General features: G+C 50.4%; 2 protein-coding genes and 1 long non-coding RNA gene across 8 annotated transcripts; 1 reads left to right on the forward strand and 2 right to left on the reverse strand.

Moving 5' to 3' along the window:
• Window positions 1-740: 740 nt before the first annotated feature.
• LOC125088837 (T-cell-interacting, activating receptor on myeloid cells protein 1-like) lies at window positions 741-8,212 on the reverse strand. Of its 6 annotated transcripts, XM_047710381.1 has the most exons (7): window positions 7,992-8,043; window positions 6,010-6,079; window positions 5,402-5,437; window positions 4,981-5,271; window positions 4,409-4,705; window positions 3,007-3,153; window positions 2,540-2,643 (listed from the first exon to the last, which is right to left on the reverse strand). In XM_047710381.1, the coding sequence occupies exons 2-6, from the start codon at window positions 6,068-6,070 to the stop codon at window positions 3,011-3,013; spliced, it is 828 nt and encodes a 275-aa protein (XP_047566337.1). In that variant the 5' UTR covers window positions 6,071-6,079; window positions 7,992-8,043; the 3' UTR covers window positions 2,540-2,643; window positions 3,007-3,010. The 6 variants fall into 6 exon arrangements, with proteins under 6 accessions (XP_047566339.1, XP_047566340.1, XP_047566337.1 ...); XM_047710383.1 differs by lacking the exon at window positions 3,007-3,153 and having other exon boundaries at window positions 741-2,643; XM_047710384.1 differs by lacking the exon at window positions 3,007-3,153 and having other exon boundaries at window positions 741-2,643; window positions 4,404-4,705.
• On the forward strand, window positions 7,605-18,193 carry LOC125088850 (uncharacterized). The gene is made up of 5 exons (XR_007123798.1): window positions 7,605-8,075; window positions 8,177-8,390; window positions 8,951-9,092; window positions 15,191-15,286; window positions 17,161-18,193. It is a non-coding gene; the product is annotated as an uncharacterized LOC125088850 (long non-coding RNA).
• A 2,622-nt stretch (window positions 18,194-20,815) lies between these two features.
• On the reverse strand, window positions 20,816-27,307 carry OSCAR (osteoclast associated Ig-like receptor). Its single transcript, XM_047710370.1, has 5 exons — window positions 26,985-27,307; window positions 26,254-26,286; window positions 23,352-23,693; window positions 22,238-22,522; window positions 20,816-21,372 (listed from the first exon to the last, which is right to left on the reverse strand). The coding sequence occupies exons 1-5, from the start codon at window positions 27,229-27,231 to the stop codon at window positions 21,239-21,241; spliced, it is 1,041 nt and encodes a 346-aa protein (XP_047566326.1). The 5' UTR covers window positions 27,232-27,307; the 3' UTR covers window positions 20,816-21,238.
• Window positions 27,308-27,765: the final 458 nt, after the last annotated feature.

Raw genomic sequence — 27,765 nt, forward strand, 5'->3', positions numbered from 1 at the left:
GTAGCATGTGGCCTTTTGTGACAGGTCTTTCATCACCTGCCATGATGAGCAAATCCTCTTTTATGTCTCTAGAATTTCCCCTTGTCAGCATCTGTTCGGTCACTCCAAGGGCATTTCTGTTTTGAAGACACCATACTTGTATCCATCTTAATTTCCTGTTATAAGCTGGTGGAAGCAGTCATGACGTTAGAGGCAGGCAGGCTGGGCTTGCGTTTTGCCTGTTCTGCTCATTCTCTGTGTGGCCCTGAGCAGGAACCCTCAGCTTTCGGTCTCAGGGTCCTTCTTTGACCCCTGGGCCTAATTCCCACCACGCAGGACTGTTTGCAAGGGTCAGAGTGGGGTTTCCCTCGGGGTGGTATATGAACCACAGGTACCCAAGGAGGTGATTTTAGGCCACATGGTGGCACAGTGCCCTATAGCTTTGGTCACAGCATCGGAAAGTTATTACCCTTTCAGTCAAGCCCTTCTGATCCCATCAAGGGGAGAAGTTCCATTTATGGTGGACTTAGAACAACTTTCTCTCTGGCTTATCACCCTTTATAGCTAGGAAGTGGTCAGCCATGGGGTCAGAAGCATAACAACCACAAAAGTCCTAACATTTTCTGTTTTTCCATAGTATTCTATGTTTATGTTAATTCCCTGCATTAACATGGGTGATGACTCTGCATTATTCAACTGTTGCTAAGTAGTTTCTATTTTCAATAAATACCTTTATTTAAAGGAAAAATGTTGACTCACTGTCAGTCAATCATTAAATAAGCGAAGGTGATCCAGGCACGGCACACGTCACGGATGTGGAATGTACCTATGTGAATGTTGGAGAAAACTCGAGCGTGGGTCCTGACGTGTGTGAGGCAGTCCGTAAACACAAGCCGGCATTGTTTCTTCTGCATTCTTCATGTCTCTCGGTGTGTCAGTCCACCCTCTTCTGGAACCCCACCCTCAACTTGAACCCTCATCTTGAGGAACTTACCAAAGTTCCTACTAATCACCACAATCATGGCCCTGTTCCTGCTGCTTGCTGTTAAGGACCCCTCTTCAGCTTTGCGGTCACCGGGTGGAGGGAAGCTTGGTGTGGGCGGTGACCTCTTTCCTCCAGCTTTTCCCTCCCTTCCTCTTATGTAACCCACATGTTTTTGTGTCACGCCCACATTGAGGAAATGAAAACCAGGTAGTAGGATGTAGAACATTCTGAAAATGACAAAATTTTAAAGGTAGGGAACAAGCCCGTGGTCACAGTGGTGTTGGGGGGAGAGGTTGGGTGTGATAGTAAGCCACACCGTGAGGGACATCGTCATGGTGAGAGACTGTGCCCGTATGTTGATTATGCCGGTGGCCAGACGAATCTAAACATGATAGAATGACCTAGAACCCTACACGCTGTCCTAGGGTCAACTCTTTGGTTTTCATATTGTGGTGGACATACAACGGCGCCATCGGAGAAACTGGGTCCAGGGTGCCAGTATCTGCATTGAGTTTGCAACTTCCTGGAAATTGAACGATTTCAAAGTAAAAGTAGGATCTGACGGAAGAGGAGACACAGTCCGAAGGAGCCGTGGGCAGTCACACGTGAGGGAATGGGCACATCACGAACCATGAGTGGCCACGGTGTCCGGAGACTGCGGCAAGACGCGGCTATAGACCGAGCAGCTGGCATCCGGTGTGCCGGCCTGTGCCGGCTGTAAAGCCAGAGTTCTGTCCATTTCGACCACTCGTGGCCCATAGCAATGCAAGGAGGAACCCGGGAGGAACCCTGAGTTTTACTACTCGTTGGGTGGAAGGGGGAGAAATACTGAATAGCTGCCTGAACCTCCCTGAGTGTCCACTCTGAGAAAGCCTGCCACGAGATGCACAGCCCGGGAGGAGCTCCTGCCTGCCTCCAGCACCCCGAAGGAGGCTCAGCCACGATCTGCGGAAAGCCGGCGTAACGAAAGGAAGAAGACGAACTGAAGAATTACATCCACAAGAGCCGTTTCTACTCTGATCAGAGCTGCGTTTTTATGAGCGTCTCTCTCGGGTTGTAAGGGAGGCGATACCAGCTCTAAAATAAGAAGGGTTATTTGTGAAAACAAGATTATTGACAAACAACAGATCTTGAACATGAAAATACTATGGAACATTTTACAGCTGCACCAGGAAATGAGACATGTGGGCGCACCTTGGGGGCAGCTCGGTGCCACGAAACTGAGAGGAAGTCTCCCAAATGAGGTGGAATGTTGGGACTCTGGGAAATCAAAGTCGAAAGACACGTGCGATGAGTACGGAAGTTTAAATACCCGACTCATTGGTCCAAAAGCACGAAATAGAGAATGGAGAGGAGTCAGTAATGGATACGTGGGAAGCAGTGTTTTCCCCACTTCTCAGTGGAATGACAGTTCCTACAGAAGTGACGACACAGGTTACCCAGCCTGACTCTGAAGCTTTAAGCATTTTTTCAGGTCCTCCAAGTTTATGAGGTGCATCTTTAGGCTCCAGCCTGTCCTCAGCCCCAGGCGAAGCTGCAGCAGGAGGGAAGGTGAGTCTCGTCCGCGAGTGGTTCTTCATAGAGCGAAGAGTGCAGGTTCCGTGGGACTCAGAATCCACAGGGCTCCCCGCCAGTGCTCATCCTTCCTGGGCAGCCAGGGGCATGTGGGCAGTACAGACCTGAGGCCAGGAGAGGGAGGAAGAGGAAGAATATTATTTCCCTGGCCTCCTCATGCAGGCTGTCCACCAGGACAACACCACCCCACTCCCGTCCTCCACATCTAGGGCTGTTGGGAAAAGCACGATAGAACTTGCTTGCTATCTTCTTCCACGATGACTGGGGTTTCAACTGCTCTTTAATGGGAATGAGAAGTAGTGCTAAGTGTTCCCACAACAAACAGAACAGTCCCCTGTGATGAAGAACTATCCCACCCAAAATGCCGTCTGTGTCTACGTTGAGAACCACAAGAAGTCCCATGGTGGAGTCTGGTGTTGACAGAGCCCCGTGTCGTGACACCAGCCCAAAGAAGAGACGCGCTCAGCTGTTTTATGTGGATCCACGTGGAGACTCCTTCTGGCCGCACCAGGCTTCCGCCACGAAAGCCCCCATAATCACCACAATCACTGCAGCCAGACCCAGTCGGATGAGGTTGCCCGAGGTGTAATCCCGGGACGCGGCCCCTGGGGGAGCTGGGAGAGAGGAGAGGATGAGCAGCAGCTGGAAAGGAGCAACCTTCCTCGTGCAGACCTGCCCAGTGTGACTGTCCTGCACCCGCTGGTGCTTCCTGGTCAGTGCTCAGCTCTACCTCCCCTGACGCTGTCATCACTTAACACAACGTGGGATTTCCGGAGAGTTGTAGTGGCTCCTCCCTGGTCTCCTTCCCAGTCTCTCTGCCTTACCGCTCCCCCTTCCTGTCCTTGATCGTCATCTCATTTCCACCCTCCTGCACTGCCCTTTCCCCTTCTCCCTCCTCCTAGTAGGAACCAGGCTTAGCAGCAACCCCAAAACCCACCGTTGCTGCACAGAGAATGGAGGTCGTTCAGGGGCTGCGTCTGCTCCCCTCTTCATAGCAAGGACTTATTCTGTGCAGCCAGTAAGCCCAAGAAAATTCCAGCTTAGTAGCTGGGCGTCGGGACCACCGTGCGTTTCATTTCAGCTTCACCCAAGAGGAGCTCGGGCTCGCCACTGGCCCTGGTTCCCGGAGGGAACCGGCATCTGACTCCTCCAGCTCACACACGCCAGGAGCGCAGAGTTCGCATCTGAACCCATCAGCAGCAACGCTCCCCGGAGACAGAGTCCGTGGGGAGAGGCCCGTGAGGACACCGCCAGGCCCAGGATGCCCTCTGCACCTCTCGGCACTGCCCGCCCTGACCTTGCGTCCTAACTACAGAAGGTTCGCCGACCACAGTGCACACGCAAACAGGCACAAGGCCGAGGACGTGGGCTCAGCCTCCCATGAAGCAGCAAGTTTAGAAGATTCTGCAGCTGTGTCACGACAGCAGGCGGCCGGGGAGCAGCGTGTTCTAAGAGTGAGAAAGGTACTGCCATGAAGTTGCCGTCAGCAGGATGGACCAGAGCTCTCGGGGACGCCCGGGGTGGCAGAAGGGGCTCTGGTGGGGGTGGGATGGGTCGTTTGGAAGAACAAGCTGAGAAAGTCTCCAAGAAAGCCAAGCAACAAAGGCCAAAGACTAGAAAGTAGGAAAGGAGAGGTTTAAAAAGGAGATGACCAGGAAGGCGAAGGAGAAACAGGAATCCGAAAGTAACAGAAGAAATGCTTTCTGGTTAAAAAAAAATGTTGCACACCTTAAACTAACACAGTGTTATAAGTCAGTTATAAGTCAAGAAAACTCAAGAAAGCCAATAAAATAGTCAAAATAAGAAGAAACTAATTAGGAAATTAATTAAAATTTTAAAATGCCCTAAGAAAATCATACAAAACCTCACCTGTCACCCGGATCTCAAGATGATTGCTGGGCTTGGAGGCCCAGAAAGGAGCGCTGGTCTGGAAGTACACACAGCTGTAGTTCCCGGTGTCACCAGCTGTCACATTCTGGAGGGAGAAGTCTGTCTCCTTCTCTACTGGACCCTGGAGCTGAACGGGCCCTGCTGCTCCCACCTTCAGTAGAGCAAACATTATAGTCTCGTAAACATTGGCTGCCGTCTGGCACCTCAGGGTCACGGTGTCTCCTGCGGTCACCTCACCCCTTTGGTGGGCTTGCAGGGAGGGTTTAGGAAAATTTCCTGGAAGAGAAGGAGGGCTCCAAGGTCATGGGGAGAAGCCCTGCATCCCCCACCCACCCTTGTTCTCCCAGCAGGGGTTCCCGCCATGTGGGGGAAGTGACAGATCCCTGGTCTCACCCTCTTTCCACTCTGACAGCGGGAAGGCGATTTCCCTTTCAAGCCCTGGCTCTTTCTGTTCTGTGTCTCTCCGTCTCGCCTTGCCCCCTCCCTCCCTCGGTTCCTCCCCCACACCTGTCCCTGCAAGACCCTGTGTCCCTCCGAGGCACCCTCCTCACCTGTCACCAGTAGTAGGAGGACGTCACTGGGCTGTGAACGTGTGCTCGGGGCCCCCCGTCTGTAGTAGTCACAGGTGTACTCTCCAGCATTGCGGAATTGTAGGTCAGTGAGGTGAAATTCAGCCGGCCCATCTGTGGAAATCCATGATTGCACAGACTCCAAAGGAACTTTTCCCTTTCTGAGAACGAAGTTGACGTTCTTTGTAGAAGTCTGGCATTGCAGCGTCACGTTACTCCAGCGAGGCATCACCGAGCTGGGCCAGGCCCTGAGGGAGGGCTTGGGAAGGGACTCTGGAAGGAAGTAGAGATCAGGATGGGGTTTGGTGCCCTTGTCTGCTCCCGGGAAACCCCTTGAAGGAAAGAGCAGTGATATGGGGAGCTTGGAGTGAAGGAGAAGGAGGGTCTGTCTGAAGGAACTCACCGTCAGTCCCCCTGCTTCCTTGGCCAGCACACAACCCTGCAAGAGAACCGTCCATGAGACACGAGCACTCTCCCAGAGCCCATCCCGTGGGGCCTCCCGGGGGCTGCAGCTGAGAAGGGACCCCTGTCATCACACTCAGCAGCAGTCCCAGCCTCCTGCCAGAGAACCCATCTAGCATGAGTGCTGGTTTGCCCTTAGTTTAATTTCCTGGGGCTGCTGGTGTCTCAAGTTGTCACAAGTTTAGTGGCTTGTGAAAACACGGATTTCTCATCTTGCTGTTCCGTGGGTTAGGAAAGCCAACAACACAGGTCCCACTGGCTCCAACCAGGGTATCTTCAGGGCTGCGTTCCTTCTGGGGGCTCTAGATGACAACCCATCTCCTGGCCTTCTCCAGCTTCTAGAGATGCCCACACCTCTTGGTGGCGCCCTCTGCCTCTGCCTCTACAAGTAGCAGTGGTTGGTGCATCGACACCCTCTTCTGCCTCTTTCGCTGCTCTAGGGACCCTGTGGTTACACTGTGACCACCCAGATAATCCGGAAGAAGCCTCCTCCTTTAAGACCAGCTGATAAGCAACTTCAGTTCCACCCGCCACCTTGCATCTCCTTACGTGGTAAGTTCCAGAAATGATGAGTTCCCAAATTTCTCTCTGAATGCAGCAGCATAACCATCTGAGTCAACTGAGGGTGGGGGAAAGGGGTGGTGAGATCCCTGCCCTATGAGAAGGGACAACTAGCTGCTGAGAACTCAGTCCTTTGCGTGGAGAAGCTTCTGTCTGCCCCTGGGGAATGGCCTAAATGCATTCCTGATGTTAGGTTTGGCCATGAGTCCTCTCTTTGGTGCCCCAGAGTCAATCTCAAAAATCTAAGATTGGTATTACCTGGAAGGGTGAGGTGCATGTCCCCACCTTTCCCCTCTGGTGGCCTTACTTTCAGATCTAGACCAAACTGATCCTAAGTGAGATCATACAGTATTTGTCTTTCCCTGCCTGCCTTGTTTCACTTCAGGCCACACCCTCAAGGTCCATCCATGTTGTCACAAATGGCAGGATTTCCTTCCTCCTCATGGCTGAATAATATCCCATTTTACATACAGACCACATCTTCTGTAACCGTCTGTCCGTGGATGGACACTGAGGTCATTTCCATGTCTTGGCTGCTGTGAATAACGCTGCAGTGAACATGGGGACACAGACCTCCCTTCAATTTCCTCTTTTCATTTCCTTTAGATATATAACCCCAAAGTGGGGCTGATGATCATATGGCAGTTCTACTTTTAGCTTTTTAAAAAATTATTATTAGAAAGAGAGAAACAGCATGAGCACATAGAGGAGGGGCAGAGGGAGAGAGAGAATCCCAAGCAGGTTCTGCGCTCAGTGAGGACCTGACCTGGGGCTCAGTCTCATGACCCTGGGATCATGACCTGAGCCAAAATCACAAGTCAGGTCCCCAACCACCTGAGCCACCCAGGCACCCCCACTTTGAACTTTTTGAGGAACCTCCATACTGTCTTCTGCAGGGGCTGCACCAGTTTTCATCCCCACCACCAGTGCACGCATCCCTATTCCCCACTTCCTTACCAACATGTCTTGTCTCATGGCTTCTTGGTGAGAGCCATCCTGACAGGTGCTGGATGGTAAGTAACAAAGACCACGCAAACCACAGAGCCTGTCTATGAGGCCCTCTACAGGAGAAGGTTGCCAGCACCCACTAAGATCAATGGATCCACGGTTCATTTACTTTCTTGAGGTTTTTCTAATCATGACTCCCTTCATCCACCCTCCGGACATTTCCACCCCCATGTCCCCAAAATAGGACCTTTTTGATTCCTTCATATGGACCAGTGGAAAACTATGGTCTTTGGCACTGTGCGGACCAGAATTTGAATTCACCTTCTCTGCTTAGAACAAGAGTGACCCTGGCACATACGTCAGCTGTGACTATCAGATTCCTTGAATGCAGTATGGTCAAGAGAACTATTTGGGAGACTTTTTCTAAGAGATGGAAGGTGACTTCGGGTCATACAATGACGGGAGAGGAAGGGTCACTGAGCCTGTGTGAGAAAGTCTCTCTTCTCTGTTCTTGGTTCTCTCTCGGATCCCATGGAAGAATATCACAGCCGGCTGCTTGATGGAAGCTGGCTTCCCGGAATCACTGCCTCCTCTCAGAAACAGGACCCGGGAAACCATGGACCAGAGGTGATCAGGGTCTGTTTTTGATGAGGGACACTGATTTTCCACTAACAGAAGTATTTTACAGGTTTTCTTTTAAAATAGAGTTAAGTACAAAAATAATAATATAAAAACCTGGGAAATTTGAAGAGGAAGATCACGTGGGAAAGAATACCGCGGTCACGTACATAGAGGAAAATGTCATGGGGGAAGTTCAGGGATGACTGAGTTTGGAGAAATAGGAGAATGTGTGTAAAGCACCCAACACCCCCCCTTGCACCTAATTTGCATTCAGGGAATGGAAGGTTCTAGTCTGTGTTTATTCACCCCACACCATTACCCACCCCACAAGCCCCACCAACTCCAGCTGCTACTGCAGCCCAGCCCCACCCCTCCAGTAGCCGCCCTCCCGGACGACATACCAGTGCAGAGCAGAGCCAGCAGCTGGGGCGTCATGGCAGCACCCACAAGCCTCTTCCAAGGATCTTCCGTCAGTCTTTTTGTCGGTGAGAAGCCAAGATGTTGTCTTGACTCCAGGACGTACAGGAACAGCTTTGCCCCTGGTGTTTCAGTCCTCCACTCTGCACACCCCGTTTCTGTCTTCTAGGCTCTATCCGGAAATGACTGTTGCAACACGCTCTCAAGCCACTTCCCACGGGTTTGACACACTGAGTCCTCCCAACAGCACAGAAGTCAGTCACCCACTTCTAGGGCATAGCCATGAATATGCAAAACATGGGAGATGGGGCCGGTGGGACCCCAATCACCATCATCCCCTTCTGCACGGTGACAGCAAATACCTGGGCTCCCAGGGATCCAGAGTAAGAACCACATTTCTCTCGGGGCCCTGGGTGGCTGAGTGAGTTGGGCATCTCACTCTTGGGTGCAGCTCAGGTTGTGATCTCAGGGTTGTGAGATGGAGCCCTGTGTTGGGCTCTGCACTCAGTGGGGAGTCTGATTCTCTCTCTCCCTCTTCCTCTGCCCACCCCTTCAAATAAATCTTAAAAAAAACAACAACAACAACAATAATTCTCTCCCTCAGGAAACTGGGGGCCCTTTTGGTCACAGGATATGAGTGAAGTGACGTGCACAACTTCTGGGTAATGTCCCAGGGACACTGAGGGCAGGAATGGGGTCAGAGCTGAGGGCAAAGAGGTGGGAAGTCATAGGGCATCAGGGAGTGGTGGGGATCCAGGAGAATGTGGCAACAGGCCCTATAAAAAGAAGGTAAGACAGAAGAACCCTCACTGGCAGGCAGCATGGCAGAAAAGGAAATTGAAGAAGAGAAATGTCTGCGGTGGTTTGTAAGTGGTTTGTCGTGGGGACACGATGGGAACTATCTCCTCCCTGAAATCTCTTCTGTGAAATCCCCTGTCATTAGATCTCGGGTGGAAGGAGGCTCTTCAGGAGAACTCGAGGAGCTGTGTTCTGCATCTGGTGGAGGTGTAGACAGTGAGAGACAACCCAGACAGTGGACCCAGGCGACGGGCAGGGGCTGATGTGCACGTGGAAAAATCTAGAAGGTAAATCTAGTTTATTTAAAGTGTTTTTCTCTGAGTAGTAGAATCGTGCTCGATATCTTTTGTTCCTTTGCTTATATGTGCTTTCTAAATTGGCTGAAACTGATAAGTTAATTTTACCCTTTTAGATGTTATTGAAATTTAAGCCTTTAGAAATTTTAAGTGAGGTGCTGTGGGATGAAAAAACTCTAAGTTTAAAAAAGAAGTGAATTCTTGTAAAGCTTAGAATCTGGGATTGCTGAATTTAGGGACAGATACAAGAACTTCCACAGAAACATGCAGATGGGGCAGACATATCTCTTCCCAAAACCTCACTGAAAGACAGTAAAGGGCTTCATTAGGAGGGCAAAAGCTAAGAAGGAAGAAAGGGAATGAGAAAGGAGCAGATGTAGGACAAGAAATGTTGATACAATTACAGGAACTGGAAAAGAAGCAGGTGCATGTCTTCCGTGGGGCACCAGAAAGCAAAGTCACAACCCCTGACTCTGGGGCTTCACTACAGCTCAAAAAACGGAATTAACTTAATCACCATCTAGCAATTCCGCTTCTGAGCGTATATTCAGAAGGATTGAAAGTAGAGTCTTGAAGAGATACTTCGCCATCCGTTCTCAGTAGACGAGGTAGAGACAACCCAAGTGTCCATTGACGAATAAACGGACAAACAAAATGTGGTCCATACACACAATGGAATATTATTCAGCCTCTGGAAGGAAAGGCATTCTGACACCTGCCACAATGGGGGTGACCCTCAAGGACATTATGTTCAACGAAATGAGTCAGACACAAAAAGACAAATACCGTACGAGTCCCTTCAATGAGGTCCATAGAGCAGTCAGATTCATAGAGACAGAAGATGGACGGTGGAACCGGGGGTTGGGGGAGGGGAGGAGGAGGCGTGATTTGATGGGCACAGAGTTCTAGCTGTGCAGCACGAGGAGATCTGTGGACGGTGGTGGTGGCTGCCCAATGGGGTGAATGTACTTAGCGTCATGGACCCATGCATTTAAACATGGCTGAGATGGTGCACGTTCTGTGTAGTTTGTTGTTTTTTTTTTTTTTTAAAGATAGATTTATTTATTTATTTATTTATTTGACAGAGAGAGAGAGAAATCACAAGTAGGCAGAGCGGCAGGCAGAGAGAGAGGGAGAAGCAGGCTCCCCGATGAGCAGGGAGCCTGATATGGGGCTTGATCCCAAGACCCTGGGATCATGACCTGAGCTGAAGGCAGACGCTTAACCCACTGAGCCACCCAGGTGCCCCCATGTTATGTGTAGTTTACAGCAGTGTTTAAAAAGGAAAATTTCCAGGAGCCTGGCTGGCTTAGTGGGTTAAATGTCTGCCTTCAGCTCAGATCATGATCTCAGGGTCCTGGGATCGAGTCCTGTATTGGGCTCCCTGCTCAGTGGAGAGCCTGCTTCTCCCTCTCCCTCTCCCTCTCCCCTGCTCATGTGTTCAGGAGTACTTGCTCTCTCAAATTATTAAAAAAAAAAAAATCTTAAAAAAAATGGACTTGCACCAGGTTATGGTTGCCTTTCGGGGTAGAGGGGAAATGGATCAGGGCCGTGCTTATGCCTGATAGAAGATTTTGTTGCTTTGGCTATTTTGGGGTCTTTGTGGTTCCATTTAAATTTTAGTATTATTTGTTCTGGTTCTGTGAAAAATGCTTTGATATTTTGATAGGGATCACGTTGAGTCTGTAGATTGCTTTGGGTACTACGAGCATGTCATCGATACCAATTCTTGTCATCCACAAGCGTGGAATGCCTTTCCGTTCCTTCAATTCCTTTCATCATTGTTTTACAGTTTTCCGTGTACAGGACTTTCACCTCCTTGGTTAAATTTATTCCTAGGTATTTTATTCTTTCTGGCGCAATTCTGATTGGATTGCTTTCTTAGTCTTCTCTTTCTGCTACTTCATTATTAATGTATATAGAAATGCTACCGACCTCTGGATGTTAATTTCATATCCTGCAACTTTTCTGAATTCATTTATTCCTTCTAGTAGGTTTGGTGGGTTTTTTAAAGAAATTTTTAAAAAGATTTCATTTATTTATTTGACAGAGAGAGATCACAAGTAGGCAGAGAGGCAGGCAGAGAGAGGGGGGGAAGCAGGCTCCCTGCTGAGCAGAGAGCCCGATGCGGGACTCGATCCCAGGACCCTGAGACCATGACCTGAGCTGAAGATAGAGGCTTAACCCACTGAGCCACCCAGGCGCCCAAGTTTGGTGGGTTTTTTTGTTTTGTTTTGGTTTGGTTTTTTGGGGTTTTGTTTTTTTTTTTTGGTGGAGTCTTTAGGGTTTTCTGTGTGCAATATCATGTCATCTGCAAATAGTGAAAATATTGCTTCTTTCTTACCAGTTAGATGTCTCTTACTTCTTTTTCTTGTCTGATTGCTGTAGCTAGGACTTCTAGGACAATTTGAATAAAACTGGTGGGAATGGACATCCTTGTCTTGTTCCTTATCTAAGAGACCTGAATCCATAAAAATCTTAGGAAACAACACAGACAGTAATTTCCCTGACATCAGTCATAGCAGCATCTTTCTAGATATGCCTCCTAAGGCAAAAGGTAAAAGGCTAAAATAAACTATGGAGACTACATCAAAACAAAGAGTTTTTGCACAGCAAAGGGAACCAACAACAAGACAGAAAAGCAACCTACTAAATGGGAGAAAATATTTGCAAATGATATATCTGATAAGAAGTTAATACTCAAAGTATATGAAGAACTTATCCAACCCAACACCAGAAAAAACCACAAACAATCCAATTAAAAAATGGACAGATGATCTGAATCGATGTTCTTCCAAAGAAGATATACCAGTGGCCAACCCACACATGAAAAGACGAGCAGCATCAACATCAGTAGGGAAATGCAAACCAAAACCATGATGAGGTACCTGTCTGAATGGTTACAATTAAAAAAATGTTTTTATCTCCTCTCCCTCATATCAGGGAGGTGACTCTTAATCTCACAAAACAAACTGAGGGTTGATGGGGGGGAGGGGGATTAGGAGAGGGGGGGTGGGGTTATGGACATTGGGGTGGGTATGTGATATGGTGAGTGCTGTGAAGTGTGTAAACCTGGCGATTCACAGACCTGTACCCCTGGGGATAAAAATATATGTTTATAAAAAATAAATATTAAAAAAATGTTTTTAAATGAAACAAGATATAAAAGTATGGACAAGGGTAGAGAAAAGAGAGCCCTCTTGCACTGTTGGCGGGAGTGCAAATTGGTGCAGACACAGTATGGACGGTCCTCAAAAAATTAAACATAGAAATACCTTATGATCCAATAATTCCACGACTGGGTGTTTATGCAAGAAAATGAAAACTCTAATTTGAAGAGACATATACACCCTTATGTTTATTGCAGCATTATTTTCAACAGTCAAGATATGGAAGCAACCTGTCCATCAATAGATGAATGGATAAAGAAATCACACACATGCACACACACACACACACACACACACACACACAAATATTATGCAGCCATAAAGAGGGTGAGATCTTGTCATTTGCAACAACATGGATGGACCTAGAGGGTATTATGCTAAGTGAAGTAGGTCAGACTGAGAAAGACAAATACTGTATGATTTCATTCATATGTGAAATCCAACTAGAAAACAAGTGGATGGTCGCCAGAAAGAAAGGGAAGGGGTAGGGATGGGCAAAATGGGTGAAGGGGAGAGGGAGATACAGGCTTCCGGCCACAGAATGAATGAGTCACAGGAATAAAAGGGAGAGCACAGGGAATGTATCCCTGATACTGTGGTAGTGCTGCGTGGAGATGGATGGCAGCTACACGTGTGGTGAGCACAGCGTAACATAGAGAGAAGCCTCGTCACTCTGTTGTGCACCTGAAAACGAAAGTGTCAACCATACTAAAAAATAACTTTAAATAATAGTCAGGAGCTATATATAGTGTGTATATATATATGTGTATGTGTATATATACACACACATATACACACACATATGCACACACATATATATGTGATGTCCATTCCCACCACTTTCATTCAACATTGTGCTAGAAGTCCTAGCCACAGCAATCAGACAAAGAAGTAATATATAGTAGCTATAAAGTAATAGTTAAATTTTACTGAGTGACTTCTCTTATGAACTCATCTTTTTGATCCCCCAATTTTTCAGTACACTGCTATCTTTTTCAGATGAGAATCTTTTTAAAAAATATGTAACCACCAAAGCAGTATCATCCCAGGAAAACTAACAGTCCTTCCTTGATATCGTCTAATATCCCGCCAGGATCCAAATGTCCTCAATCATCTCAAATACACTCTTTTTGTCAGTTTTCCTTTAAAAATCAGGATTCAAATCTTCGAACTACAAGTCTACAAACAGTATTTGATAGATATGCTAATTTAAATAAGACATTTTCAATCTCCTTGAGAAAATAAGAAACCAAGCACATGGTAGGTTTTTATGAATTTCACACCATTCGTTTGGGAGACAAGCGCCACGCCCCTGAGATGATTGTCTTGACAGGGCTTACTTGTCTTTCCATTTGGTGATACAGAAAAATCAACAAGGCAATGGATCATCAAGGAGAGAAACCAACTATAATGACAGGCGTTTCTTTGAAGGCGATTTTCAAAAGACGTGGCGACAATTTTTAAAGTCTTGAGACTCTTATAAGACTCTTGTTTAAATATCACTTCTGTGCATAGATTTATTTCAACATAGAAGAGTTTAGTAAAAGTCATGAATGAATATTTACATCATTCTCCTACTTGCATCAGGGAACAAAAGTGATACTTTGGGCAAAGCTTTCACCTTCATACCTTAACCAGACTGACTGATGAATTTCAAGCAGGCTCCACACCCAGCATGGAGTCCAGCACGGGGATCTCACTGCCCTGAGATCAAGAGTCAGATGCTTAATCAACTGAGCCATCCAGGTGTCCCTAACCAGATTTCTTAAATAATCTTTATCACATTACATTATTCCATTACAGAGGCATGATTGATTAAATTATTGGCCATTGAGTGACTCACTCAATATCCAGCCTTTTCCCCTCTCCCCAGAAATGGGGCTAAAGTTTCCAAGCTTCTAGTCGCATGGCTGGCCTTTCTGACGACCAGCCCCCATCCCGAAGGTACCTAGAGGCTCATCAAGAGTGGCCTCCTTTGCACAAAAATGCTCCCGTTACTGAGGAAATAAGGGGTTTAGGAGCTCTGTGCCAGGAACCAGAAACAAAGGCCACTGAATCACAAGAGCGCAATCTAGACTGTGGCTAAGTGTGCTTATCTTCTGCCTCTCGTCTGAGGGGAACAGGGCAGAAAGCGCCTCAGCTCACTGGAACCTGAGAAGCAACTGGAAGGCATGTGGCGCAAGTCTCCCTGGGGAAGTAAGGTGAGCGGGACATGGGCTCCCAGCAGCTCCCCACCAGCCTCTCGTCTTCTCATGTTCCAGGAGGATCCCAAGGCACTGTGCCCAGACTCGCAGTAGCTGCAGGGCCAGCGTCTGACTCTGCGGACGTGGGAAGGGTTTCCAGGATCCCATAGCAGAGCCTCCCCACCCCCTTCCCACAGCATGAACTTTCCATAATTCTTTAAAAATAAGCAGGGGATACAGGATCTCCAGGCGGATGCTGTTACTGGCTAAATGTCGGGGTCTCCCCAAAATTCTTGTGATCAAGCCCCTAGCCCCCAATGTGCTGGTATTAAGAGGTGGGACCTTTGGGAGGTGATTAGTTTAGATGACATTATGGGGGTGGAGACCATATGGTTGGGATTAGTGTCCTACTTAAAAGAAGAGACATGAGGGGCGCCTGGGTGGCTCAGTGGGTTAAGCCGCTGCCTTCGGCTCAGGTCATGATCCCAGGTCCTGGGTTCGAGCCCCACATCGGGCTTTCTGCTTGGCGGGGAGCCTGCTTCCTCCTCTCTCTCTGCCTGCCTCTCTGCCTACTTGTGATTTCTCTCTGTCAAATAAATAAATAAAATCTTTAAAAAAAAAAAAAAAGAAGAGACATGAGAGAAACCTTGGGTCTCTTTCTCTCCCTCCTTCCCTCTCCTCTTCTCTTCTCTCCTCTTCTCTCTCTCTCTCTCCCTCTCTGCCCCTGCCTTGTGAGAATACAAGAGGCCACCTGCCAGCCAGGGAGAGGGCTTTCACAAGAACCATGCTGGCCCTCTGGTCTCGGACATCCCAGCCTCCAGAACAGTAAGAAGTAAGTTTCTGTTGTTCCAGCCACCCAGTGAATGGCATTTTTTAAAAGCCCGAGTTGACCGAGACAGATGGACAAAAAGATGGTAGTATTGATGGGCTCCTGGGAGGAGTGCCTGGAGTCCCATGGGGCAGGGAGACTGTAGTAGAAACAGCTGGCTGGGGCCCGGGTTCATCCTGGTCCCTCAGGCATGCAGACCAGTGGAGCAGCCGCCATCTCCAACATTGCTGGTCACTGTGTCCAGGAGAGGAGGGAGCACGGAGTGGGGAGGAGGGAGCCCTTATGGTGACACGCTCCAGCTCAGAAGCGACATGGGTCACTGCCAGTCACAACTCAGTGTCCGGCCGGAATAGAGGAGGATGGCTACAGTCCCCTGAAGCGCCTGTTAGGGCACTCAGGGATTTCGGGGGGGGGGGGGGAAGGTGTGACCACAAGGTGGCAGTAGCACACTGCTTCCCCTCTCTCCCCCACACCCCCACCGCTGTCCCTCCTCCGCAGGGGGCCTCTGCACCTGCTGGGCTTCCAGCACCTTCACCTATAGTGAAGCCTGCTCACCTTTCAGATCTCACCTCTGCATTTCAGCAAAGCCATCCGAGATCTCTGAGATGAGATCAGATCCTCGATGACAGGCTTTCAAATCTCCCTCTTCTTTCTTGCTATAGCCGTACTGATGGAGACGGTTCACAGGTTCCTAGAACCCAAGTTCCCTTCTTCCTTTTTTTTTTTTTTTTAAAGATTTTATTTATTTATTTGTCAGAGAGAGAGAGAGAGAGAGAGATCACAAGTAGGCAGAGAGGCAGGCAGAGAGAGAGGAGGGAGCAGGTTCCCTGCTGAGCAGAGAGCCCGATGCGGGGCTCGATCCCAGGACCCCGGGATCGTGACCTGAGCCGAAGGCAGAGGCTTAACCCACTGAGCCACCCTGGCGCCCCTCCTTCCTTTAAGTAGCAGGAGCCCCCCCCCCCCCATTTTTAGAAGGGCACACGCTAGAGCCTAGCCACTTTTGCAGCTAGACCTGGCCGTGGAACTGAGTTCTGGCCAATGGGATGAGGGCAGAAGACACATGTTCAAATCTGGGGTCCTGCTCTTTAAAAATGACCGTGTGATCTCTCTCCCTCTCGCTCTTCCTTCGTGCTGGCTCAGAACCGCGCAGGAAAGCCATGTGTCGACAAGAGCAGAGCCGTTATAATGGCCCTAGGCTGTTCCAACTGCATACTGTTAAGTGAGAGAGAAATAAATGTTTCTAAAGATTTTTTATTTATTTACTTGACAGAGAGAGGGAGCACAAGCAGGGGGAGAGGCAGGCACAGAAGAAGCAGGCTCCCTGCCGAACAGGGAGCCCAATGTGGGGCTCGATCCCAGGACCCTGGAATCATGACCCAAGCCGAAGGCACATAACTAACTGAGCCACCCAGGCGCCCCGAGAAATAAAATCACATAGTTTTTTCCTTGGAAGGGGTCCGTTTGTTACAGCCACTCGAAGTGTTCCCTAATCAATACGGTGTGTAGCAATTCGGTTAAAGCTTCTCCCCCTGAGCTTCAGGCTTATGCCTGCCGCCAGCACAGCGCCCCGCCCGTGGTGAGCATTGGACAGATGTGTGCAAGTGGATGAGTGGGAACTTGCGGGGACAAGCAGGGTTGGGGACAGAAATGGAAATCCTAAGGGCGAACATGCCTGGGTTTGTGGGAAGAGGAAAGAGGTTCCCTTGAAGCTGACGGTATTAGTTTTGCTCTTGCTGTCATGACAAAGGGTCACAAAGTAGTGGCCTAAACATAAATTTTTTATCCTTGCGTTCTGGAGGTCAGAAGTCGAAATGGGTTGAGAGGCTGCATTCCTTCTGGAGGCTCTAGGGCAGAATCCACTTCCTTGACTTTTCCAGATTTGGAGGAGCCCGCGTTCCTTGGCTCGTGACCCTGCGTCATGCTGACCTCTGCTTCCGGGTCTACGTTCGCCTCCCTGACTCGGATCCCTTCCCTCTTACAAATAAGGACCCTTGTGGCTGCACAGGACCTAAATAATCTGGGATAACCCCACTCCCACTGCCACCTCATGATGCTGTATTTCATCACAACTGTGAGGGCCTTTTGGCCACTACAACATTTTCCCAGATTCCAGGAATTGGGACATCACGTGTGGGGGTGGCGGGGGACCTCATTCTGCCCAAGGCACAAGGCCAGAGGAGCTCACTCGGGTCACTTGCAGCGTGCTGAGCTCCGCGGGCCACACTGCGAGGCCCGGAACACACCTGGTCCCTCTTGGGCGGAGCCTGTGGTCTCGTCTGGGAGAGAGAGGATCCGAATACAGTTCGGGTCCGATAGGGCTCTGTGGGAACACACTTGGGCCGGGCAGCAGTCTGCAGTGGAGACAGCATCCAGTCTGAGACCAGAAGGAGGGGCGTGCTGGCGCGGGCGTGAGCGCGTAGAAAGGAGAGCTGGTAGCAGGTCTGTCACAAGGGCCTTATGAGCACCCTGGGAGTGATGAGCATTTGTGGGTGACAAAAGGAATCACGGCCTGGGGGCACCTGGTGGTGCGGTCAGGAAGGCATCCGACTCTCCGTTCCAGCTCAGGTTGGGATCTCAGGGTTGTCGTGGGATCAAGCCCCACATGGGGTTCTCCACGCTCAGTGGGAGTTGGCTTGATATTCTCTCCCTCTCTCCCTGCCCCTCCCCCTCTCTAAAATAAATAAATCTTTAAAAAAAAGAGAGAGAGAGAAAAAGAGGAACCACTGCCTCAAGAACAGTAAATTGCTTTGCAATAGTTAAATGTGATAATATTCCCCTTTCTCTTCCTCACTCAAAAGTGGAAGTGACGGGGGCACCTGGGTAGCTCAGCAGGCGGGGCAGCCGACTCTTGGTTTCTGCTCAGGTTGTGATATCAGGGTCCTGGGATGAAGCCCCACGTCAGTCTCCAGGCCCAGGGGGGGAGTCTACTTGAGGATTTTCTCTCCCTCTTCCTCTGCGCCTCGCCATGCTCTCATGTGCTCTCTCTATCTCCAAAATAAACAAATAAATGGTGAAGCGTCTGCCTTGGGCTCAGGTCATGATCCCAGGGTCCTGGGATGGAGCTCCGCATTGGGCTCCCTGCTCAGCGGGAGGCCTGCTTCTCCCTCTCCCTGTGCAGCTCCCCCCACTACGTGTGCTGCTTCTCTCTCTCTCTCTCAAACAAATGAATACGATCTTAAATAAATAAATCTTTAAAAATAAAAATAATATTCTATCAGTGTTATCTGTCAATAATATTACATTTTTCATCCGGCTAGCCTTGATTCCCTTCTCATCTTCATACACACATTTTCCACCTCAGAGCACTTCTCACCACTCACCACTCATGTGTTCCTTTCCTGATTTATGCCTACATTTGGTGGGGCACACATCCTCTTCTGTTGTTATTAAATTTTCCAGCTCCCCCTCCCCCTCTGCCCAGTGAAGAAGAAATCTTCAGGCTCATTGGATAAATAAATGCATAGGTTGGTTGATGGATACTGAATAAGTATAAATAGGTCAGTGGATTCATAAACTGACAAACTGATTAATAAAGGGAGGAATGAATGAATGTAAGAATGAATGAATGATACATAAGGGCAAAAGGAAGGGTGTATATTCAAATAAGAGCAAGAGGAGGGGCGCCTGGGGGGCTTAGTTGAGAAGCGGCTGCCTTCTGGCTCAGGTCATGATCCCAGGGTCCTGGGATCAAGCCCGGCCCCATGCATCTGGCTGCCTGCTCTGCGGGGAGCCCGCTTCTTCCCGTCCCACTCCCCCTGCTGCTGTGTCTCTTTCTCTGTCAAATAAATGAATAAAATCTTAGAAAGAGCAAGAGGAAAGGGGATGAATGGTTGGCCAGGACAGAAAGAAACAAGGATGAGAATCAGTGGATGACAGTGAGTGGGGGGAGTGGTTGGATAGCGAAGGAACTGGAGAATGAATGGATGCAGGGAGCTGAAGTACGAGCTCATGAGGAGCCTCCCTCATGGGCTACTGACTTCCTGTGTGACTGTCGGGGGCTTCATGCCACCCTTCCATGCTGCCACTGCCCATCTGTAGAACGAGGAGCCTGGATTTGATGCCTTTGCAGCCCCATCCAGGTCTGGGTCCCTCCTGTGATACCAGGTTCCCGCTTCCCCCTTGATTTCCCACATCCACATCCAGTTCACGGGGAGATAGCCCAGGATATGCTCCGCAGGAGTCCCGCATCATGACTCAGTACAGACCCAGAGAGTCCTGCTTCCAGTCTCTCCTCCCATCCCTTCAGCAAGTCGGTGGACCCAGGCAGCTAATCTGACTTCAAATTTCAGTTCTGCTTAATTGCAGTATCCACATCTCAGCCACCAGGAGAACTGGGTATTGAAACAGCATCATTTTATGCTGTTTAGCTGTATTTTGAATTTCCCAGTCTTTACACAAGTCCAGAGATCAGTTTCTGTAACCAAAGAACACCAACAAATATTGCTCAACTTCCTCAAATCGTGTCTCATCGTGGGTGTTAGGGAGCTGCTCCATCAGTGAAGAGAATCATGATCAGCATTTTTAATAAAGTGGATTATAATAAAATGTGGATATGGCTTCATAGAACTCGAGCTCTAGTTTATAGATGTAAATGGATCTGTGTACAGGGCTGTGATGTAAGCTTTGCTTCCTGCTCATGTCTCCCCAAAAGGGGGCTGGGCAGGATAGGTTAAAACTGCTGACCTGAGCTTTTCTGATCTCTCTCCACATGTTGGGGAGAAGTTATCTTGTTTGGTTATCTCCAACCAACATTGTAGATACTTCCCTTCCTCTTTCAGGGATAAAAACTCAGGAGGGTCTGTAGATAGCTCAAGGCTATTCCATCCCCCTGGAGGGGCTTTCCAAAAAATGGAAGGCATCCTCTCCTTCATAAAGTGGGGAGAGGAGGAGAGGACGGTGGAAAATTTAGTAACAGTAGAAGAGGATGTATGCTCCATCAAAATTAGGTATAAAGCAAGAAAGGAGCAGTAAGAGGTGCTTAGAGACCGAAAATGTGTGTATGAGGATGTTAAAGGATTCTGAGTTACCAAGATTAAAACAGAAGTTAAATAATAAACTCTGGAGAAACTGAATGTAGTCAGGCCTTCCAGAAAGAGAGGCAGGAGGGGAGAGCAAACAGGCTGCAAGGGGGGAAGGGTTTGCATTATCTTTACAACTGTGGAGGCCACCAAGAGCCATGGGAAGCAGGCTAGGCATCAGTGTAAGTGTCCAGGTCAGAGCTCTAGGGCACACACTGCCCTTGCTCTTGCCTTGACAATGGACTCCACTTAATCATAATGACAGCTCCGGAAAACAGCCTGCACTGCATGCAAATGAAGCTTTAAATAGGGAAGAAGTTGTCCTTGATCTGATCTCGGTCTCCCTTTGGGGAAGGACTGAGGAGGGGTTTGGAAGAGGTTTGCCATGATGTCATGAAGGAAGTGGCAGTGAATTGCTTAAAGGTTCAGCTTTTCCTGTGCGGTGGAGGGGGAGAAAAAGAGCTAACTAACTTCATTCCAGCCCAGATGAAACCGCAGATACAGGATAGCTAACATTTATTGAGCATTTACTATGGGCCAGTCACTTTTAAGGGCTTTGCCTGTATTGCCCACTTTATCCTACAACAAGATTAAGAAGTGGGCATTATCAGTGAGCCCATTTTACAATCAGTGCAACTGAGACTTGGGAAAGGTCTCTTTCTTAATAATCCAGTGAGTGAGCGGTGGCTGGCACTGGGAATCGAACCCAGGCCTTGTGACCAGGAAGCCTTAACCACGGATAGAGCCTTCCACTGACCTACTAGAAGAATGACCCAGAAGGGAGCTAGAACACACTTTAGGAAGCTTATTATGACCCAGAAGCTGGGCACAGCCAGAGGGACTGTGCGGCTCTTGGGAGGGCCAGTCCAACCCCAGGAATCCTGGTCTCTGGGAGGTCTTCTCACACTGCAGGCATCTGTATCCAGTCCTCTGGGGCTCAGGGCCTGACACCTGGGGCATGGTTCTGGCTGCGCCAGTCAAGAATGATCAGTGTGCCCAGAGAGATGAGCACCAGGCCGGCCAGTCCCAGACGGAGGACGTTGCCCTGCCTGTAGTCCAAGGATCCTGAGCCTGCAGGACGGCAAGGGAGAGGCCTTGGCTCCGGAACCCACGGTCTGGGCCCGCCATCTGGGTCTCCAGCCTCCAGGGTGAGACTGGGGACACAGCTCCCAGTCTCAAAGTTGTAGTGGATAGGGGCAGGGGTCCTGGACTCCTGGATTTGGGGAGGAGGGGGGTAGGGTCCTGACCCCCAGGTTGGGAAGCAGGGAGAGAGGCTGGGGCTCGGACCCCTGGGTTGGGGAACAGGGAGGAACCGGGGTCGGACCCCCGGGCTGGGGAACAGGGAGGCACCAGGCTCGGACCCCCCGGGCTGCCGAGCAGGGAGGCACCGGGGTCGGAACCCCCGGGCTGGGGAACAGGGAGGCACCGGGCTCGGACCCCCCGGGCTGCGGAGCAGGGAGGCACCTGGGTCGGACCCCCCGGGCTGGGGAGCAGGGAGGCACCGGGGTCGGACCCCCCTGGCTGGGGAGCAGGGAGCACCGGGGTCGGAACCCCCGGGCTGCGGAGCAGGGAGGCACCGGGGTCGGACCCCCCGGGCTGCGGAGCAGGGAGGCACCGGGGTCGGACCCCCCGGGCTGCGGAGCAGGGAGGCACCGGGGTCGGACCCCCGGGGCTGGGGAGCAGGGAGGCACCGGGGTCGGACCCCCGGGGCTGGGGAGCAGGGAGGCACCGGGGTCGGACCCCCGGGGCTGGGGAGCAGGGAGGCACCGGGGTCGGACCCCCTGGGCTGCGGAGCAGGGAGGCACCGGGGTCGGACCGCCCGGGCTGGGGAACAGGGAGGCACCGGGGTCGGACCCCCCGGGCTGGGGAGCAGGGAGCACCGGGGTCGGACCCAGGGCTGCGGAGCAGGGGCCGGGGCGGGGCGCGCCGCTCTCACCGTGGTCGGCGCGGATGACCAGCGGCTCGCTGCGCAGCGACAGCACGTACGGGGAGGACGGCGTGTGGTAGTAGCAGCTGTAGGTGCCGGGCGCGCGGGCGCCGGGCAGCGGGAAGTCGGCCCAGGGCTCGGTCGAGTCGCGGTACTGCAGCGGCGCCGCCTCGCCCGCGCGGTACAGCGCGAAGCTCATGCCCCGCAGGCGGCCCGCGCAGCGCAGGCTCACGTTGGCTCCGGGCGCCACCACCGGCCCGGGCAGCGCCACCAGCGACGGGGGCGGGAGCTGGTCTGCGAGGGGCACGGACCGGGGCGAGCGCTGGCGTGGCCCTGCGCCGCGGGACCTTCGCCCCGCTTCGCTCCCGCCCCTCCTCCCGCGCCCTGTCCCCCACCTCCCTCCTCATTCCCTCCCTCCTGCCCTCTCTCCCTCAGTCCCGTCACCGGCCCCCTAGCCTGTACCTCACTCTGCACTACCTCCCCCCATCGTGTCTCTCTTTATCTCTGCCAGTGTCTCCCACAGTGTCTCTGCCTCCCTGTCGGTCTCTGTGCCCTTTGCATCCTTGTCCCTGGCTCCCTGTGTGTCTTGTCCCCAAGTGCACCTTACTCTGTGGCTCTTTCTCTCCCTGGATGTCCCCTTTTCTCTCTTGGCCGGGGAGCCTCACCAAAATTCTCTTCCTGAGTCCGGTCCTGCGTGTTTCACTATCTGGATCTCAGAGGCGGCCTCTGGAATTGCTTCCGGTGTTCTGGGTTTCTCCCAAGGTTTCCTAACCTCAGCGCTCAAATCTGGATAATTCTTTGTTGTAGGGGGTGGGGATGGGGACTGTCCTGTGCATTGTTGGATGTTTTGCAGCGTCTCTGGTGGTAGTGACAACCAACAGTGTCCCCAGATATTGCCAGAAAGGTCACCTGGGGAGCACAGTCCCCAGGTTAAGGATCACCCCTTTCTCCAGTTCTCTCTCTCTCCCTAATAGATCTTGTTGCTCTGGGTCCTCGTACAAGTCGGTCTCTGTATGTCTCTTTCACTATATCTCTCCCTGTATTTCTCCGTTCCTCCTTCTCCATCCCTCATCACACCCCAAAGTCCCTTCTTCCCACCCCCCCACCCCTGCCAGGACCTCACCTGTGACCAGCAGTTCCAGCGTATCGCTGGGGTGAGACCAGACACCCAGATTCCAGCCTGGATTCCTGTAGCAGCAGTGGTAACTGCCCCCCTGGGCTGGGGTCACCTCCTCCAGGAAGAACTCTGCCAGCTCCATGGACACATCCCGGTACAGCACAGGGGTGATCTCCCCAGACTTGAAGAGTGCAAACCTCCAGGCAGGTTGAGGTGCCCGGCACCTCAAGGTCACATTGACCCCAGGGGTTACAATTGCGGCAGGCTGAGCCCCCAGCGATGGCTTGAGGGATAAGGCTGGGGGGACTGAATTAACAGGGCTGCTGGGTCCGTGGGCTTCCTGGGAGCCTGAGGAGATGGGGGTGGGAAGAGAATCACCTGGGGCAGCCCCTTCCTCCTTCTCATCCTTAGTTTCCTGCTTCTAAAATAGGGGAGATGGTGGACCCCAGTCAGGGGTTGGCAGCCCTTGCTGCAAAGGAGCATAGCTGGGCAACTACTGAGCTTCACCCCATGGTTTTTAAACATAGTGTTAAGGGATTGGGTCCCAGAAATCTGAAATTTTAAATGCTCTTCAGACTATTTGTGACATGGTCAACATATTTCAGTAGTTGCCAAAACTTTCTATCTTTATGAGAAAAAAATAAAACAAAAGAGAAGGTATAGCCCTACCTCAGACCAAATTCCAGACCAAATTCCCCCAAACCAATTCCAGGTTAATTAAAGACCTATATTGTTTTATTTTACTGTAAAAGTATTGGAAGAAAATATAGGAAAATGCATTCGTCCTGGGGATGGAGAAAGCGATCTTAAAACATAAAACAAAAAATTCAGAAGAGACAAGGTTAATTTGATGACTGCAAAATTTTAAAGTTGTGTAGGAGAATAGACAAATGGAGCTAGACGACAAGCAACATCACAGGCAGAAAGGACTCATTCATTCATCACATAGATTAAGAGTATAGAAAGAAATCCCAAACCCAGCCGAGTTGAAAATTGGACAAAACACGTGAATCAGGCAGGGCACAGAAGAGGAAGTCCAATAGGTGAAAACACACGGGGAGGGGGGGAAGTTGCTTAATGTTACTAGCAATCATTAAAAAAAAATTAAAACAACAGGGTTTTTTTTTTTGCCTATCAGGTTGTCAAAACTTAAAATAATGGTTTATATTCTATTTGGGTGAAGACACGGTGAAACAGGTAGGTAGGTACACTTGAGTGTACCTTTTGAGAAAGCGGTTTATTCCTTTCTGTCTAAATACACGAAGGGCATACCCTCATGATTCCACCGTTTCATGCTAGACAACAGTACGTACACCAGCACAGAAAGCTCACACTGGAGGACTCACTGAGGCGCTGACTGGCGTGGGGCTGGGGAAGGACATGGGAAACAACCTAACTATGCATGAAGAGGGCCAACTAGACCCCAGCTACACAGCGGCAAATGTTCCGTAGCTGTTAAAAACATGCAGTTAGGGGCACCTGCGTGGCTCGGTGGGTTAAAGCCTCTGCCTTCTGTTCAGGTCATGATCCCAGGGTCCTGGGATGGAGCCCAGCATGGGGCTCTCTGCTCATCGGGGAGCCTGCTTCCTCCCCTCTCTCTCTCTGCCTGCCTCTCTGCCTACTTTTGATCTCTGTCTGTCAAATAAATAAATAAAAATCTTTTGAAAAAAAAAAAAAAAAAACCATGCAGTTAATTATAACGATATGGCCACATCTCCAAGAGAGATTGTAAAGTGAAAAACGTGCAGAACAATGTGTCATGAAATATCATTTTGCCTTGGCAAGAAAACAAGGGAGTATATAAATATATGTATGCGTCTGAATGCATGGAAATGTCTTGTAAGGATTTAGAACTTATTTAAGGAAGATGAGGAAGGGGAAGAGGGAGGTTATATGTCCTTTGGGAATCATGTTCTAAACCATGAATATATGTTAGCTTTAGCTTTAAAAATAATAACTTAAAATAAATTGGTAGCTGGGGCGCCCTGGGTGGCTCAGTGGGTTAAAGCCTCTGCCTTCGGCTCAGGTCATGATCCTTGGGTCCTGGGATGGAGCCCAGCATGGGGCTCTCTGCTCAGTGGGGAGCCTGCCTCCCCCACCCCACCCCCGCCTGCCTCTCTGCCTACTTGTGATCTCTGTCTGTCAAACAATAAATAAAATCTTTTAAAAAATAAAACAAATTGATAGCTAAGGTATCAGTGGTTTTCCAGGAGATTTTTATTTGAAGTTGTGGTGTAGTGGGGAGGTTTGAGAGACAGAGATCTCACCAGTCAGAAGACCTGGAAAGAAACTCAAGGCTCTTTCCGGGTGAATGATCCTACTCTGGTGGAAATGGGCTTCCAAATGGGGGAATAATTGGCATTGCCAGAGGTCCTATTTCTTGAGCCCCACACTGTGCCAAGCTTTGAGGCAAGGGTTTTACACATGTGATTTTAAAAAATTCATTAAATACTTTTATTTTTTTAAGTAATCTCTACACCCAACATGGGGCTCCAACTCACAACCCCAAGATCAAGAGTCACATGCTGCACGGACTGAGCCAGCTGGGCGCCCCGTACACGTGGGTGGTTTTAGTAAATCCTCACAACAGCCCATTTCACAGAGAAGGAAACTGAGTAGCAAGCAGTGGTTCGTTCAAAGCTGTAAATGAATAACATGGTGAAAGTGGGGTTCCAGCTTAGGTCTCTTTAGCTCCAAAGTTCATGGTCTTCTCTACCCACCTATGCTGGTCACTAAAGGAAGTAAGATAAGGAAAGAAAGGAAGGAGGGGAGGGAAGGAAAAGATGAGAGAAGAGAGGAGAGGGAGGGAAATATGGAAACCTGAGGTGAGGCGGAGCACCAGAATAAAATGTGAGTAACTGGAAATGGGCTTCTAGCAGCTTGTAGGTGAGTGGGTGATATTACTCACCAGCTGGAGTGACGTCTCCATGACACAGAGGCCCTGTAGAAGGTGGAGGAGCTGAGTCTTTTCAGAGCGCTAGGCTTCTCCCCGTCCTACCTCGCTGCAAACTCAGGAATCTAAATCCTTCCTCTGGGAAACGGGAATCTAACCCATATGTCCTCTCTCAGTAGCTCTAACTCAAGGCTCGTAATCCCCACCTACTTCAGAAGCCTGAAGTCTGGCCCCAGCCGCCTCTTGCCTCTACACCCAGTGTTCAGACCTCTGGACTCCCCCTTTTCCAGAAGGCAATAATCGGAGCCCACAGTTTCTTCTCCCTGGGCATCAGGAGTCTGGGTCACCAGCTCCCTCCTTTCCCAGAGATCCAGGTGTTCTGGCTCCATCTCTTCCTGCTCTGAAATCTCGGACTCTACTTGCTATCCCCAGGAGTTCAGGTCCTTAGCACCCTCCTGCCTCAACACCCAGAAAATGCTGCCCCCAGTCTCCTTGTCCAGGAACAGGAATTCAGGACCCACGTGTCCTTCCTTGATAGGACCCAAGGATCTAGGTCCTGTCCCCTTATTCCGGTCTAGAATTCCAAACCTTCAGCTTGGGCTGCCTGACCACGGTGCACCTGTCCCAGGGAGAGTCAGTAGCCCTCTTCCTTTCCCCCTCCCTACTCAGGGTGTCCAGGTCCCCAGAGCCTGTCTCTCTGCACCCCAATCAGCCTGAGACCCAGGGAGAAGGGGGCGGTGGCTCACAGAGGGTCAGGAGCTGGAGGATCAGCACCAGAGCCATGGCGGGCAGATCTCGGCTGGAGCAGAAGCAGGAGCCAGGGCTCAGCTGTGCCGTCTCACCTCTCAGGAAATGCAATGTCCGAGAGCCAGAGCCAGAGCTCTGTTTAAGGAAGGGAGGAGGGAAGTGGGGGCCTCTGGGAGACTGTGTCACAGCCCCATGGTGCTGCGGAAAAACCTGGGAGAAAGGGCAGTCATAACCAGTTGTGTTCATCAATTAAGCTTAAAAAAAAAAAAAAAAAAGACTAGAAAGTAGCACGTATTATGTACCAGACCCTGTGCGGCGCTACTTTGGGGGCACAGAGAGGCGTCAGACCCTATTAATGCCCTAGCGCAGCACCCAGTCTGAATTAAAGACAGGCGGACCAGCTGGGTTACAAAAAAAGTGAGCGACCCTAGAAGTCACAGGTGGCGCTGAGAGGATCCACAGACGACCCCTGACCCTCTGGGACGAGAGTGAAAGCTTCCAGGACGAACTGATGTTGAGCTGCGACCGCAAATGATAGTGTCATCTGTCCTCGCCCGGCCTCCGTTTCTCCGTCTGTGAAACGGGCCTTCGTGAGTAAACTCTAAAATGAGGACTGTTGCATTCCGCCTTGGATGGGCCGTGGCTTGGATGGAGCACACCTCAGGCTGGACTCCTGGGTGAGGAGACAGGTCGGCGTTTAATTCTGCAGCGCCGCCGGCGTTTCCGCGACCGCTTCTGACAGCTGTTCTTCTCCAGTGCGCACGCGCAGACTCAGCGGGC

Source organism: Lutra lutra, chromosome 17, assembly GCF_902655055.1.
Source record: "Lutra lutra chromosome 17, mLutLut1.2, whole genome shotgun sequence".
Taxonomy (NCBI): domain Eukaryota; kingdom Metazoa; phylum Chordata; class Mammalia; order Carnivora; family Mustelidae; genus Lutra; species Lutra lutra.